Source organism: Zeus faber (assembly GCF_960531495.2).
Source record: "Zeus faber genome assembly, chromosome: 21".
In the NCBI taxonomy this organism is placed as follows: Eukaryota; Metazoa; Chordata; class Actinopteri; order Zeiformes; family Zeidae; genus Zeus; species Zeus faber.
The window spans coordinates 24855086-24871354 of NC_137208.1; the positions used below are offsets into that span (position 1 = coordinate 24855086).

Consider the following 16269-nt stretch of genomic DNA (forward strand, 5'->3'; position numbering starts at 1 on the left):
TATGATATTAATTTAATTATTTAAATTTATACTTTTAGGGCATCAGAAAATGGGTTGAGTTCCAGGGCAGAGAAAGAATGTTATAACTAAAATAAAACAGTAAACAGTGTGCTACATTACAGATAAATACAAAACCTAATTACCAGCCAGCCTTTAAAATACAAATTTATTTTAGTTTAGCTGTGCACATAAAGCGAGCCGCCTGCTAACTACACGTGTTAACCATTATATCAGTTAAACTTATTAGGCCCTATTATTATTTTATTCATGTACACATATGAATTACATATTGAGGTAATTTGCACTGAATTGTGGCATGTGTAAGATCGTTTTCCGACAACTCGTCAGGGGCACTTTCTGGGGTCGGTTACTTGCTGGCCTTCCCCGTTCACTGCCAGCTTTACAGCACTCCACCCTGCCCCACTGTGCCTTCCTCGTCCCTGGTTATTGAAGAATACAAAATATTTTTTATAATATACGCAATATTTTTTGGACTTATAGACTAGTCTAAGTTTAAACTTCCGTTTAAACGTCAGGGAAATTAGTCGTTAGGAACATCCCTCTTCTGAATCTGTTGGAACAACCAGCAAGTTAATTTATCATTAATACCAACACGATAACAGAGAATAGGCCTTAGAATATTAATTTACAAGTGCTGCGCGGCACGTGCGTATGAAGCGAGCCTCCTGTTAATTACCGGCAAACCATCAAAAGCTGTAATTATTTTTCTGAATGTGTCGGAACAATGAGCAAGGAGACTGAACAATTATTGTTGTTAAAATTTGTTTCAAATTAAAAGCCCCTCTAGTGTTTCATACACAGGTCCAGACATATAGGTTTTAAGGTTAATTTTGACAAGGCGCTGGTCCCAAAATGTCGTTTTTCTTTTCCTGCAAACAATTAAAAAACTTGGTCAACAAAGAATCTTCTCGTCGACTAACGTTTGGTCAACTATTTTGGGGCATCCCTGGTATAAACCTACTTAATAAAAACAGCTGCAACATAACATAGGTGCAATCAAGACCAAAGCATGCAGTTGTGTGGATTTGCTTCTCTCCCTTTGCTGACTTGGAGATAATCTATTTTGGCGACCCAGATTCCATCATCTGGCTATCCATGCAGCCGAAACATGTGTTTGTTGTGGGGTATGAGCCATCCCATCCAGCGATTGGCCAGAAGTGATAATGCTGACCAACGTTTCCTTTGCGCTGCACTGGGGCATCATGGGATTTAGGGGGAAACCAGAATTTGGCCAAGAGGATTATAGGCTGTCAGTATTACACTAACAGAGTGAAACTCCATTCATTTAGTTGTCTTGTTTGCGTGGTCATTTTCCCAATCTGGGTTTCCAATATCAGGTTTAAACTTTCAGTCTACATTTTTTCATTTGCCTGATGGAATTGTGATTACCTACTGTAGAATTTTGGGCTTGTGTAAATTCATGAAACATGATACATCACTGTACTGCTAATGTTCCTTGGAAAATTAAGCATCATGTTGAGAAATTACTTTGTTGTCCCTGCATTGTTCTTCAACAGGAATTCTGTTAAATGTCCCTGTATTGTCACCAGTCAGAGTCAGATGTGGTTTGTGCTATGTGTTAATGGATAGTTTTGTTTTTGTTAGATATATTTTCGTATTAAATATAGTTGTTATTAAATTGTTAAATACTAAAACGTTTTTCTTGAACGAGACTGAAATTGTATTTCCGCAAAACACAAATCAATTGCAATTTGTCCAATTTTGCTTGCAGCAAACTGTTGCTCTAAATTGCGGAATTGCATAAGACTCATTGGACACATCATCTAGTGTTTGATAAGATGCAATTACGTTTCTTGGATATAATAAACGTTTGTGTGAATGTTTTTAATATGTCGTGCTCATTTGATGGTTGACTCTTGTGATTTTAAATTCTCTCAGTATTACTGCTATCAGTGAAAATATGGTTGTGTGACTAGTTTGTTGCAAGTTGCAAGAGGTTCAGGGTTGAAAAAAGACAAACAAACAACATATTTAAGCATTTTTCCTCTGCTAAAGGTGATATTAGTAACATTGGTAAATTAGCTACAAATAGTGACCATAACGTGAAGCAATAGAAACCACACCACCATTGCCAAATGTAACCGCTCCTTTTCCACGAGGCTTATTAGCCTAATCCTGACCCCATTGAGGTCTTTTAGTCGTTTTGTCACTGAATGTTCTTAAACTAAAATTAAACATCCGAATATAAGAGGTGTAGTACAGGGGTGTGGGGGTTAATTTAAGATTGACAGGTCTGGGGGTGAGGGGTATTAAGTAATTTCCCCCTGGGATTATTAAAGTATTTCTGATTCTGATTCTGAGTGGACTGTCTGGCATTGATCAACAATACAGTCTTTGCGAACCTCCTGCGGCTCTATCGCAGTCAATTTGCACAAGTAAATACAATATGGCTTATTGTACCTTTAACTGCCCACAAACATCCCCATTCCTTTGTTATGGCTTTGTGACTGGAACCTTCACTAGATATCTCCATGACAGAGGAGACGTGACTCCAAGCGAGCGTGTCATTCCCGGCCAGCTTTCTTAATGTGGAAAAACATTCTTCTTTGCTTCTGAAGCGGAGCGAGTGTCGAGCCAAGATTGGGGGGATGGGGCGGTGAGCGTTCCAGCTGCAGCTCTGTAGTGTGTTCTTCTCATTAGACAAACTGCTTTTTTGTCTTTCGATGGCGAATGTCATCAATAAATACTATTGTCCCTGTATGCGAACAAATCAATCGTTACCAATCGTTATCAATCGTGTATCTAGCTTTCATTTAGCCGAAGGAAAGGCGCCAGAGAAGAGTTTTGTGTGGGGAACCTTTGCATCGCAAGATGGTGTACAGTACATGTTGTCCTTGTGCCCCAGATAATGTTGTTAAAAGGAAACGTGCCTGAATGTGGCAGCTGTTTTAAACATGCACAGAGGTAACTAGATGCTATGGCAGTAGCAGAGTTAAAATATATTTGATATTCTAGAGCCACTTCAGCTGGAGTTTATAAACAGCCACTTCTTTATCTCCTTAAACCTTTAGACAGGGATTTCCAACGGCTCTTAAAAAGATCCCTGTTTTGTGTGAGGGTTTTTTTCTTCACTGGCCCATTTCAGGTGCAAAGTGTGAATCAGGAAGCAGTACCAGGGCTCTTTAGTATTCCACCCAAGCTCCCCTGACAGCTAACATTTGCTCGGTGCTTTTTCAGCCCAACTGGGTCACTGACTGGCCATAGACAACCTGTTCTCACCCCACATTTCACAAGAGATATGGGAATGCACAAACCCATCCTATCCTTTAACTCATAGCTGCAGCGTTCACACACTTGCTCACACACAAAAACATACAGACACACACACAAACACACACACACACACCACCACCTGCCACTGAGGCAGAGGAAGATCAGATGAATGATGCACACTGAATGAATTATCCTGTTTATGGGGCAGAACTGGGACAGTGAGCGGCTCGGCAAGGATTCAAAAGATATTTAAAGGATAGGTTGGCTATTTAACTCAGGAACTTAGAAGTGACATTATCTCCCATTTCTAGTCTCTGACATTAGCCCGATTCTAGTCAAAAGAAGTGTGTACAGTATGTGAGTGAGCGTATGTGAGTAAAAAGAACAATGACTTCTCAGACATACCACGTTATCATAAAGCTGGGTCACTGCATTTTGGCCCTTTGAGGGTTAATAACGACACTGCAGAGAAACCTTTACCGGCGTCTTGCCCTCACAAACACTTTCCAGTGTAGTGCGCAGTATTTGCATACTTCATTATTGCACCGGATTTAGCCTTGTCAACCTGGTACTCCCCACATTCTATTTGATGCATACCATGATTGCAGACATACTGAACACGCTCACATACTATTCTGACGTATTTAATAGTATGCCTGGATGCGATTTTGAATGCAGCATATGTCTCAACAAGGTTTTTTTTGGCTGTTTTATGTGCCATTTCACAGTAATTTTCCAAAGCGCCAATAAAAAATAAATAAATCTGGAAATCCTGTTGTTACGGATGAGTTGTGGCTCCCTGCCCCACCCAGATGCCAGCTCATCTCACACCCTCAGACCTGAGCAGACAGACCCCACCCCCACACACACACACACACAATCCTACCACCCCCAACAGTGTCTGTTAATGAAAAGGACTACCTTATCTCACCAGTGACATATATTGTAAGTCCCCAGCCCCATCTAGGACACAGAATGTTGCCATATCTCCATAATAATAAAAAAGGTCCTCCAAGTCCACGCTTGGGAGTCATAACATTTGCGTGTAGCGTTTTTTTCTAAGCTGTGCCACTCAGTCAACTCTGGTTTGCCTGCTCAATTTTTCCCCCAGAATTCAAATCTGCGGTCTGAAATATGAGAGAGATTTTACATGTGTTGAATACAGAAGCAGATATGGCAATTTCTACGATGGCCTGCATGAATAGTCAGATCTGATCTGATCTGGCTGGAGGAGTTTTGATTTTGTAGCTGTGTTTGAGTTTTAGCGCCGTTGAAAACAAATGTGCTCCATAAAGGCGCTTGAGAGAGGGTGCAAGGAAAAGATTGAATCCACAGTGCAAACAAACCCAAAAAGGAAGTCAACATTTCTGACATTTAAATTTCTGACGCCCAAAATGGATTTGGAGTATATACAAAGCAACCTTTTGCAATTTGCTGTTAGTACCAATGGCTATTTCTCAGTCACACAGTCATGACTCATTACAACAGTGTTATTTATGTTAAGCGCTTAATATTCCAGCATTCTTTCCTATTTCAAGACAGACACATAGATCGAGAGAGCATGGTAGGACATTTTAGGGGCTAGCAATGTGACCTTTTTGGGTGGTTGTGGTGGACGGTGGGAGTGTGGAGTGTGTGTGTGTGGGGATTGGGGTGAAGCAGCAGGATATCTGAATGAAGCAGGGAGTCCTGCAGAGAGGTGATAATGAGATTTTGCACATGGCGGAAGCTCCAGAGCCACGCACTCATTAGGTAGACACGTGGGAAGATTGGTGCTCTGTCCTGTATTTTGTCAAACAGGTTTCCCTCATATCCATTCAGGTATTCTACTTTACTTCTGAACTATCTCCCTCTTCTCTACCTCTATTCTGCCTTTACTCTACTCTACCTCTTCTCTACTTCCCTCTCACAACTTCTACTCTGCTCTACCTCTACTCTATCTTCGCTCTTCCTCTACTCTACCCCACGTTTCCCACTCTACCTCTATTCTACCTCTTCTCCGCCTCACTCCACACAACTTCTACTTCTACTCTACTTTACCTATTCTGGGCTGCCATTGTGCCCACGGCACGCCAGCAATGGGCAACCGGTGATTCGTGCGCCAAGACAGTGTGTTTTTATTTCAGAAGAAGGTTATTTTATTTTACTCAGTTTCCTTATGTAATGAAACAAGCACCCAGCGTGATAGGGATACGTTCCCCATCACTCTCTTACCCCCCTCCCCCGCCGTGCCCCCCCCACTTCTCAAACTAAAGCTATGCCCTTGACTATGCTTTCTCTACTCTACCTCTACCTCCCTCTACTCTACCTCCATTCCACCTCTCTACTGTACCTCTACTCTACCTCTATTCTACATTTACTCTACCGTTCTCTTCTCTTATTCCACTCTAGCTGTATCTCTACTCTACCTTCCTCTACTCTACTTCTATTCTACCTTCCTCTACACCTATTTTCTTGCTCTACTTTACTCTTCCTCTAATCTACCTCTCTCTACTGTACCACTACAGGTACTCCTCACTTAACGACCTAGCTATTTAACGCCTGTTGGGACTTTCGACCAGCTCTCAGACCAGTCTGTATTGTGCGCTGCGTACAATACCACAGCGTGCACAGCGTGCGCGGCGTGCACAGCGTGCGCGGCGTCTCAGCGCCAATCAGCACATCGCGCATCACTGTTCTCAGTCTCAGTCTTGTTCCGGCAATCTGTCAGTATTCACTACACTAGATTCAAGAGTCAAGAGGTTATTTGTCACATACCTATACATACGGTCATACATATATGCAGTGAAATATCATGACACCCGGTGATTACGCACAATAAGCTCTAAAAATACTAAAAATACTAAAATGTGCGTAACTGACACGAGGCGCTTGCACAGGCGGCCGCAGGGGGCGGTGCCACAACCACAATTCTGGGTTCTATAATTATATAATAGTATTGTTTTGTCTGTGTTGTATTAAATAAACATTTAAATCCTCCTAAATTAAACTTACCTAAACTTACCTCCAGTACTTACCTCACAGAGTAGAATTAGCGTTCACAATGGCCACGCCCCCTTACTGTGAAATAAAACGGGTCCTTGCTTATCAACCAATTTGCTGAACAACCTGATCCTAGGAACGGAACGGTCGCTAAGTGAAAAGTACCTGTATTGTACCTTTACTCAGAGCCGCACTCAGCATGTCTCAGACCTTGTCGTTCGTGTCGTGTTCAGTCTCTCCATTGTCTTCCTCGTTGCACTCCTTCCCACTTCACAAGCTGTCTTCAAAGGAACGTGTTACCTTTAGCAAACAGAACATTGCGTGAAAACAGGTTACAAGAGGTTACAATTTCACATTTCAGAATTATTATTACATTTATAGTCTTGTTTTTACATTGTAAAAATATGATAATCTTTACATGAATTTTCTCTGAATATCAATAATGCCGATAGAGCTGCTGGTCGCTCTCTCTCATGACTCCAAAGGGTAACAGCCTTGGCCATGAGAGAGCCAGCCATGAATCATTTAAAGCTGTTAACGGAACTGATTTAGCCTCCAACACTGCTATAAAAGGAAATTTGCGTTTGCCATCAGCGCTCTTAAGTTCCGCGAACAGTGGCAGCATCGATGCATCGATGCAGGGGTGTGTAGTGGGGAGTGTGGGGGGGGCATAACAAGTGCGACGTGCGCCGTCATTGAGGGCATCTTGATAGCGAAGGCAGCTTTACAACGGTGACCCACCCCCACAACACACACACAAGCCCAAGGGAGATCTCATAGGTGCCCCACCCCCACCGCCACTGGTGATGAGAGCTTAAGAAACAGATGACCCTTTGTGAAGACAGAAGCAAGAGTTATCCAGTAGGGTTTGTGTGTATGGGAGGGTAGGTTGTGGAGCGCCCTTCAAACAAAAAAATACGATTGGGAATGTAGAACATTCATAAGAACGTCCCCAATGGGGGGAAGGGGAGGGAAGGGGAAACCGTGTAGCTCTGTGAATTATTTTTTTAACACTGGTCTCTTAAAGGATTAAGCTGTGTGTGTGTGTTTGCACTTCTCTGATATGCTTCTTTTTTTTTTAAATGTTGAGGGAAAACTACAGACTACCACTACATGGCAGGCTTTTTCTTCTAACCGAGATTCTACCCTCAGAAAGGCATAATAGCTATTTGTTTTGAGGTTTTTTGGGGTAGTGCCCACTGGCAGCATCACACTCTATGAGATCTAATGGTGCTTATGTTTGTTGAATTGATCCAGAAAATTGAAACAGCAGTGCTAGTTATTGAGATGTGGCGCATCAAAGCAATGTCAGAACAGATAAAAAAAAAACTCTAAATAAAATTGTCATTGTTAACAGAGAGCTCCTCCAACATTGTTAACTTTTGCATAAACCACATTTTATGCCTGTGAGCTTGTTTATTACTAGCACAGGTTAATGGCCCCAAAAATTTTTTATTTTATTATTTATTTATTTTTTTTATTTTGAAGGGTTGTAATATAGAAAAAAAATAAAAAATAATAATAATAATAATAATAATAATATATATATATATATATATATATATATATATATATATATATATATATATATATATATATATATATGTTGCAGGTTGTCTAGCACGCAGACCACGCTGGTGTAAACGGTTTCGGTTTGGTCTGACGTAACACTTGGGTGCCTCTCACCTCCCTTAAATGTGCCTGGAGTTGAGTGGCATTCATCATCCTGTTCCGCAGGGCACTGTTCACAATAAAGCAGTCATCAGTGTGGGATGTGGCCAAAGGACGTCCACTTCTATGCCTTTCTGTGACTCTTCCGGTCTCTCTGTATCTCTGTTGCAACCTGCTGATGCCACTCTGTGTCACTCTAAGCTCAGTGGCCACTTCTCTATGAGAACATCCTCTTTGAAGCCTCGCAATGGTGAGGTACTGTTGATCAGCTGTTAGGTGTCGTCTTGGTCTCATGATGTCAAAATGTGAACAGCATGATGAAGAGGACTGTTTTGGTCAATTCATGGATCAAACACCTATTTTGAATTTTGCCGTTCAGCTCCTTTTTAGAGAACAGCAAGTTGTGCAAAAAGGACTGAAATATTGAACAGTGCATTCAAAAGTTTAGAGAAGGTTAAATTAAGTTCACCTGTAAAGGTTATAGTGCATTTTAGGTTCCTCCTGAAATTTCACCCAAAAGCCCGATATCCCTAACCTTTTGTGAGTAGTATATATATATATATATATATATATATATATATATATATATATATATATATAAAGAGATCATTCGTTTACAGTATCCAACTGTATCGAACAAGGATCCCAATCCTTGGTATCCTTAACTCATAACTTAATAACTTGCCCTTCATAAGCCCTGGCCTGGGCCATCTGTTTTCCAAGGATATGCGCTAGCTCATACCTTTCTCGCTATCATCACAGTGAGGCATAATAAGTGTAGTGCCCCACAACCCCCAACCTCATTCTGCCCAGTGTGCATCTGTGTGCCATGTGAGATAAAAACAGAATATCTATAGTATGAGTATGTATGTATCTTCTTGTTCTTCTATGATAATAGTATGAATATGAAAATATAAAAAATAAATGTTGGAATAAAATACTGTGACAAACATATCACACAGTGCAAAAGAACTATGAAACACTGTTGTCAGCCCCTGCAGTCAGGCAGTTTGTTGACTTTCCCTCTTTTCTAAACCATGGTGACCGGTGACCCCATAAGTTAGTTCCTCCCAAGGTTGCAGACCTCTGTCCCTGATTCGTTGGATTGATTTGGACATCTTGGCTTCATTCACTCTGTACTAGAGCTGTAATATTTGCTAGACTAGGAAAATGCTGTTGTCAAGGTTGTTTGAACTTGCAGAACATGTAATACTTTTTTTTCAGCTTTACAAACAGTAACACTATTTTGTACCATTGTAGTAGCATGGTTACTTAAATTAATACTAACAATACACTGCCATGAATAAATCTCCTGCTCGCATAACGATTATTTCTTTACCATATGCTGCGTTGCACATTGCTGAATTTATTCTTATTTAATTGTAAATTTACACTGTATGTCTTGAGCTGTCTATAACTTATTTTTTTATTTTGTTCTGTATGTTTTGTGAACTTGTGAGTGTAGATAATCTTACTTCTGTACTTACTTAAGGGAGTTTGTTGCTTTATTATGGCATTGTCACTGAAGTTGATGGGCCCGTTTCTCACCAGTATTCCTTAGAAAGTGTTTAACCTTCTCTACTTAGCGATAACGGAAAAGCTGATTATTGTCAAACTCTATCGACTGGTCCTAATGGATCAATATGCTGGACCATTGATACAAGCATCTGTCATTGTGCTGCTATTTCATGCCAGACCGATAATTTTTTCCTCTGTCTTGTGGCTCCGCTGTCCTTTTCTTAGAGCATTGCAGCCTTCCAGGTAACACTGAGGGAAGAAGACTGGATTGTGGCCGTACTGGAACCTGCAGACCTGCGTGAGAATGTTACGGAGTACGCAGCACAAGTCAGCGGCGAACCACGGACTCACTTGGTCCAGTTCCAGAACCACAGCAACCTGCTGGCGCCGCTGGTGTTCAACGCCTCGCACCACGGCCTCGCTTACACCATCGGCCTCCTGGCCAAAGAGGGCCGGGCGTGGTCTAAACCTCTTAAAACGGTCGTTGTCCTCACAAGTAAGCAGAAGCAACAGCCTATGTATGCCTACATTAGTCTATCTTCTACTTTAGTCTATCATTAGGAAGACTAAAGTAGGCAGTTTACTTTCAATTGGGGATTGGGAATCTTTTTTTTCCTATTTGGGACCAGATAAATAATTACTGTAACATATAAGAAATACAGTATATAGGTTATGCCAACTCAAGGAAACACCCAGTGGGGCCTTGAACGGTACGCTTCTTGTTCTCAACACGCCTTTTGGCTTTGAACAGTTCTGATTTATTGCAATTATTCTCATTCCTTAAGAAAATGTATGTGATTCTTAACTCCCAGGGCCCCTGCCTGTGGACAGTGTGCTCATATCAGACTATAAGGAGTCTCCAGAGACTGGGGTGGTGTTCCAGATCAGCTCCCCAGCCAACAACTACTTCAGCAGGGTTAACATCAGCTTCACCGAGGGAACAGAACGACATTCAATGCTCTATAAAGGTGATAGTTTGGTTTCCAATGACGGCTGTGCGATACGGAAGCATGCATATCATGATGATAAGCAAATATTCATTTAAATATATATTTACAGTATATAATAACACCTATATTGGAATCACAATCAGTTTATTCAGGAATAAATTTTGAGTATATTTTCCTAAACTAAATATGAATACTTACAAACGTAAAAATAAATCAGTGCATCAGTTGAGTCGCATTCCCACCAGGTGAATTGTTACACAGAGGGATTTCTTACTGTGAGTAAATCTTCAGATTCAAACATTTTGTCTTTGCAGCATATCAGTCTCAAAAACTACAACAAAAACACAAAAGGAAAACAAAAATACAAAAATCTACAGAATGTACAAAATGTGATATATGCAACTGTCATAGTTGTAAAGCCCAGTACCACCACAGACCAAATTGCTTACGAACGCATGACAACATTGTGGACTACAAAATGATGTACCACAATGTCCAAAAGGTACCAAATGATGAATAATGGTACACAAAACAGTTTGTATTTTTGGACTTATTTTCCTGAAGATTAAATACTTCAGTACTTCAGGAATTTAAGGCAATTAAGGAAGAGATTTTATTCAAATTTTATTTGACCATATGTGAGGAGATTTTTTTTCCTGGCTTAACTTACCTCTTTTTTTGGGGGTAGATTTTTACAGTGGAAAAACAGTATTCAAGCACTGGCTGCCAGGCGTGTGCTACAGGAACATTACTTTCCAGTTGATCTCCGAGGCCACTGTCAACAGGAGCACCCTGGTTAGACGGAGCGAGGTCACCCACATAGCCCTCCAACACAGAACAGGTAAATCACTGTGGAACAATATACGCAGTGAGACACGTAGAAATGTATCTGAATCGAAGTAGGTATGTATGTATGTATGTTTGTATGTATATATGTGTCCGTCTGTCTGTCTATTTATCTATCTATCTATCTATCTAAGTGATATCACACTACAAAAATCAACGGCTACTGAATCTTCTTTTCAGTTCACAATACGATGAGACAATTTTTATTATACAACAAACAATTATACAACAAAAAATTGCAGCAAACCCTGAATATCAGAATTGTATTGATTCTTGTAAAAACAAATCTCCTTTTCTGTCCTAATGTAAGAGACTAGAAACAGAAAGAAAACAAACCTATACTTTCAGTGATTTTCAGTACTCCTTTGCTGTTTTCCAATGATTGTAGGCAACCATATTTCCCGAGAAAATTACGTTCAAATAAAATGTAATTTTTATCTGTAAATGTCTCTTTTTTAACGGAACAATAATTGGTTCACCACTAGCTGCTCTGAAGTCTATTATTATTATTAGTTTATTATTATTTGATTATTATAATTTATACGTCAAAATGTCACACTGACACTTGGAGCCCGATAGCCACGACTAACGGGCTAACAACTGTACCGACTTACAGTGATGATCCCATGGATGACCTCCTGCTGTGCCGCAAATTATTAATAAACACCCACAGACACCTAATTTCCCCTATAGCATATCTTCACGCTGATTAATTGCCTCTGCTTCATTGGGAGCAGGGGGAGCGGGGGGAGTAGATGTGTTTCTCGCTCAACTGCTCACATTGCTCACTTTAAAGGATTGGTTCACCGTTTTTCACCAACAGCAGCCTTATTCAAATATTTGTTACGATCGGTAATGCGATGAGATGCTTGACGCTGAGACACTGCGCACGCCGCTGTATTGTATGCAGCCACATTATAGACTTGTTGAGCTATAATGAGCTGATCATAAGTCTGAACGGTCGTTAAACGGGTAGGTCGTTAAGTTATACATGTACATGTATAGTCAATCTTTCGGGTTTTATTAACTCTTTTGCACTTTAGCAAATCAATCTCTTTAGGTTATACCCGCACAGGAGTATAACCTAAGGAGTAGCACTGTTTCCTGCTGGCAACCTACTTTAGCCAATGTTATGCTTTGGATGGACTGCAGCAATTGAAAAAATATTTTGAAAATAAATAAAATAAAATATGATTTTACTGATATTCAAAACATGTTCAATGAATACTCTTATACGCTTATAGGACTGTAATGTCAGAAAGAAGATTTTAAATGTTTCAAGGCTTAAACCTTTGCCTCATTTTACCAACTTGAAAAATAGCAAATATATCCTTTAAGGGTCGCCTTCAACCTTTTTTTTTGTATTTACTGTATTTCTTAATGCAGTTCCCAACCCGCCACGCAATATTACCCGTAAGATTGTCCATCTGAGTCAGAGGGTGGCGCCAGGTGAGGTACGTAGAGGCGAACCCCCCAAGCAGAGGGGCGGGGGTACTCCGCCCCGGCAGGCCCGCGACGTCCCCCTGATTGAGGAGCAGGAGGAGCAGGAGATGCACAACGAAGGGGAGGAGAACCATACCTCAGAAGAGGCTGCCATCCGGCTGCCCTATGACATATTCCAGAACGCCACAGACGCAATGGCGGACTACGCTGATGCCAACGTGAATGTCAACACAGACGGCAACCAGACGAGCAAGGAGGCGGAGGAGGGGGAGAGGACTCTCACAAAGAAGCCCTATTGGCCCATCCCCACTGGGGTCCTGCCCCCTATGGATAGAGACGAGGAGTTTGTCAATGCCGTGGTGCCGGAGTACGAGGACTCCAATGAGCCAGGCTCAGCCATGGGGCTTCCCTCTGAGCCCGCGCTGGTGGTGCAAACCAAACTGCCGCCCATTCTACTGGAGCTGCGCTGGCTACCCCCCCGGCACCCCACCCACTACGACGGCTTCAGCGTCTACATCTCCAGAGATGGTAAGGTGTCAATAGAGTGGGGTTGTTTGGCTGCTAGATTAAAGAAATTAAATAAAAGGTGACTTTTAAAACTCGCTTTTTCATTCGTTTTTACAAGCGATTGAAGACAAAAGCTGGAATCTTTCTTTGACCATTGGGTGGGGTCTGAAATCATGTCCTGTAGTAGCTGTACGAGATATTATACATCAGAGGAGCAGAGCAGAGCTTTATAAGATTTTCTAGAATATTATGGACCATGGACCATCATAATTAATGTTACCGGTGTTACACGGTGTTCAGGTAATACACCGATTTCATTACTTGCCCACCACTGTCATTTTTCTTCTTTTGTTTTTTGAGAAATAAAACCTATTTGGTTAATTTTCACGTATCAGCGCCGACGTTCATCAAATAAAAAAACTCTTAATTTTTAAAATCCTAAGCATGTTATAGATACTTAGTCGAACACTACAAAAATGAAAGTGAAAGTGGCTGCTTCGCAAAGTCGCAGCACACTCTGTGGAGTCAGAGGAGAGGAGAGAAAGAAGGCTCGAGATCTTTAGCTCGGGTCTAGATCGGGACCTGTATCCCTCCATGGGTAACCTCCATGCATAATCTGTGCCGTGCATAACGGGCCCCTCCGTTAAAAAATGTCCGGTGTTACCAGTAACACCAGCGTTGTCATGAGTTTATTAACTGGTAACTCCTCACTGTGGCATCACTAATCATACATACTAACAATAAATCTTGTTTTGTTTATGCCGCTAAAGTATTAAAGAACTCTTTGAAATGTCTTTCTCTGGTTTCGATAGCGCAGAGTACTGAAAAACACAATTGAAACAGTCACAGTAACATACCTTCATAAAGTCCCAGTACTGTCTGTTGGCGATTGTAAAGATGCTGGCAAATCCTGGTGAAGCACACTGCTTATGAAATAATTTCTGCACTTATGAAGTATGTATTTAAAATAGGGAAGTCAATCTATTTAAATAATTATTTGTGATTAAGCACATTATATTTGTGTAGTTCATTTTATTTAATTTACTCAAATTGCAAAATAAATATTTTTCTCTTTACAAAGCAGCGCATTGTGTTATAGCCATACCATGATTTTAATTATTGAGAACACAAACACAAATTAATCTTTATCAATGTATTATTAGTAATACTATTTTTACAAATCACTGTATTTCTTCTATTCCTTTGCGCTTAGCCAATTGCTACGACTGCCGCTGTCCATAAAGCAGCAGCTCACTCCAGGAAAGTGAGCAGCTGTTTTTTTCCCATTAAACAATAACAGTGTGTGTTGTTTTTTTTAAATTCAGAGACATTCTGCAAATAAAAAAGATAATTTGACATCCTAAATTAAAATAATCTTTAAAATCTTAATTAGCACAGCAGCTGCTCAGTGCCACTGCGCTAATCAAAAAATATTTAGATAGATGTATATACTCCACCATGAGTGCAGACATTTTGTCTTTCACTAAACCCATATCCTAATAAGAATATCTTTATATACTCCTCTCCCGCTTTCCTTTCCCATAACCGGATTATCAGGTAACTCTACAGAGATGGCCACAGTCGATGAGAACACCCACGAGTTTTTCACAGAGCTGACGGAGCCGGGGTCCTACTATGTCCTGGTCACCACACTCAGTTCTTTCGGAGACTGTGATGCCAGGGAGAGCACGGCCAACACGGGCTTCACCTTCTACCTCAGTAGGTAGCCTTTTTTAAACAATACACTTTAGGGTTTTCCTTAGAGGTTGGTGAAATGTTATTTTGTTTGGTGGACAGGTCCCGCCGGTGAGTGTCTGGAGCAGCCCAAGGAGCGTCCCCAGGCTGTCAGTGTTCGGCTACAGGGCTCCAGCACAGCGGCGGTCTCCTGGGGCCCTTCCTCCGAGAGCCATAATGGCAGCCTGGTGTCCATCCTGTCCATGACCTGCCTCAAACCCAGCCTTAGTCAACGCATGGAGAGCACCTACTGCAGCGAGGTGAACCCACTGCATTTCATTTAATATTAAGGGTGTTTACATATTTCGATGCCAACATCTGATTTAACATCCTACATTCTGCTAATAGCATTTTTATGGTGAATATACAATATATTAGGATGGTAAAATTATGCTAGGTTTTATATATATATCAAAGCCATCGCAACTAGGTATGTTAACAATTAGTCGACTATCGATTAATTGCTAATAAGAATTTAATTGATTAATATTTTGTCTTAAATATTGTCATCTCCAAGGTTGGCAGGTCTGTGATACATAAAGATATGAAGTTATTTAAGTTACATATTACATATATTTAATGTATCAAATTCTCCAAATGTTTCTGAGGTTATATATCATTAAAGAGCAGGGCCATTTGTGAACCAGTTTTGATATTGTAACTAATTGCAAAGTCAAATTATAACAAATTGAAAGCCAAGGTTAAGGGTAAAATGTTTTACTCAATATTTTGTTGCAAAACTTTTTATTGTCAACATGTTCAACAACTTCACCCCCCACCCCATCTATTTTTTTAAATCAAATTGGAATGAGAAGATTTTCGTCTGATGGGTACCATTCGCAAAGTGAAGGATAGATCATAAAAAATTTTAAGAGCTTTGTAAAGATTTAAAGAACTTTTTCAGGGGCCTTCCAAACCAAGCCTCGCTATATCTTACAGCACTTGTACATGTCTTTCAATTTCTCTACGATAGTATAGTGTTTACATGCTTAAGTATCCACTGATTACCATTTTCTAGTCCACACACACTCACATATGTGACCCACCGTAGACTTAAGGTACTTTTGGTGACTTTTTTTCACATCCTTTGAAAGTAGAGAATCAGAACTTCAAAACAAGGTGTCACTTGTGCGAATCAAGCAAATATTTGTAAGGCTATGACTTGTTAATTACAAGGGTGCGGCAAACTGTGTTTCTGAGAAAATCACCCTCAAAGTTTTCCGAAGGCTCTGCATCTTGTTTACAGAAGTGACGTCAGCTTCCTTATTCGCGTGTTACGTGTCCGCCTACACAACAATGAATCCAGGTGTGTGTATAAAACACGGAAGATTTAAAGGTCAAACTCTATCGAAACGGTTTCACA

The 16269-nt window shown here is 40.6% G+C and overlaps 1 protein-coding gene across 1 annotated transcript in view; it reads left to right on the top strand.

Moving 5' to 3' along the window:
* Window positions 1–16269, top strand: part of ptpro (protein tyrosine phosphatase receptor type O) — a 63336-nt gene that overhangs the window by 15884 nt on the left and 31183 nt on the right. Inside the window, exons 2-7 of the mRNA XM_080022674.1 lie at window positions 9652–9922; window positions 10239–10394; window positions 11065–11217; window positions 12609–13193; window positions 14730–14891; window positions 14970–15166. Coding sequence (XP_079878800.1) covers window positions 9652–9922; window positions 10239–10394; window positions 11065–11217; window positions 12609–13193; window positions 14730–14891; window positions 14970–15166 — 1524 coding nt within the window. The remainder of the gene's footprint in view (window positions 1–9651; window positions 9923–10238; window positions 10395–11064; window positions 11218–12608; window positions 13194–14729; window positions 14892–14969; window positions 15167–16269) is intronic.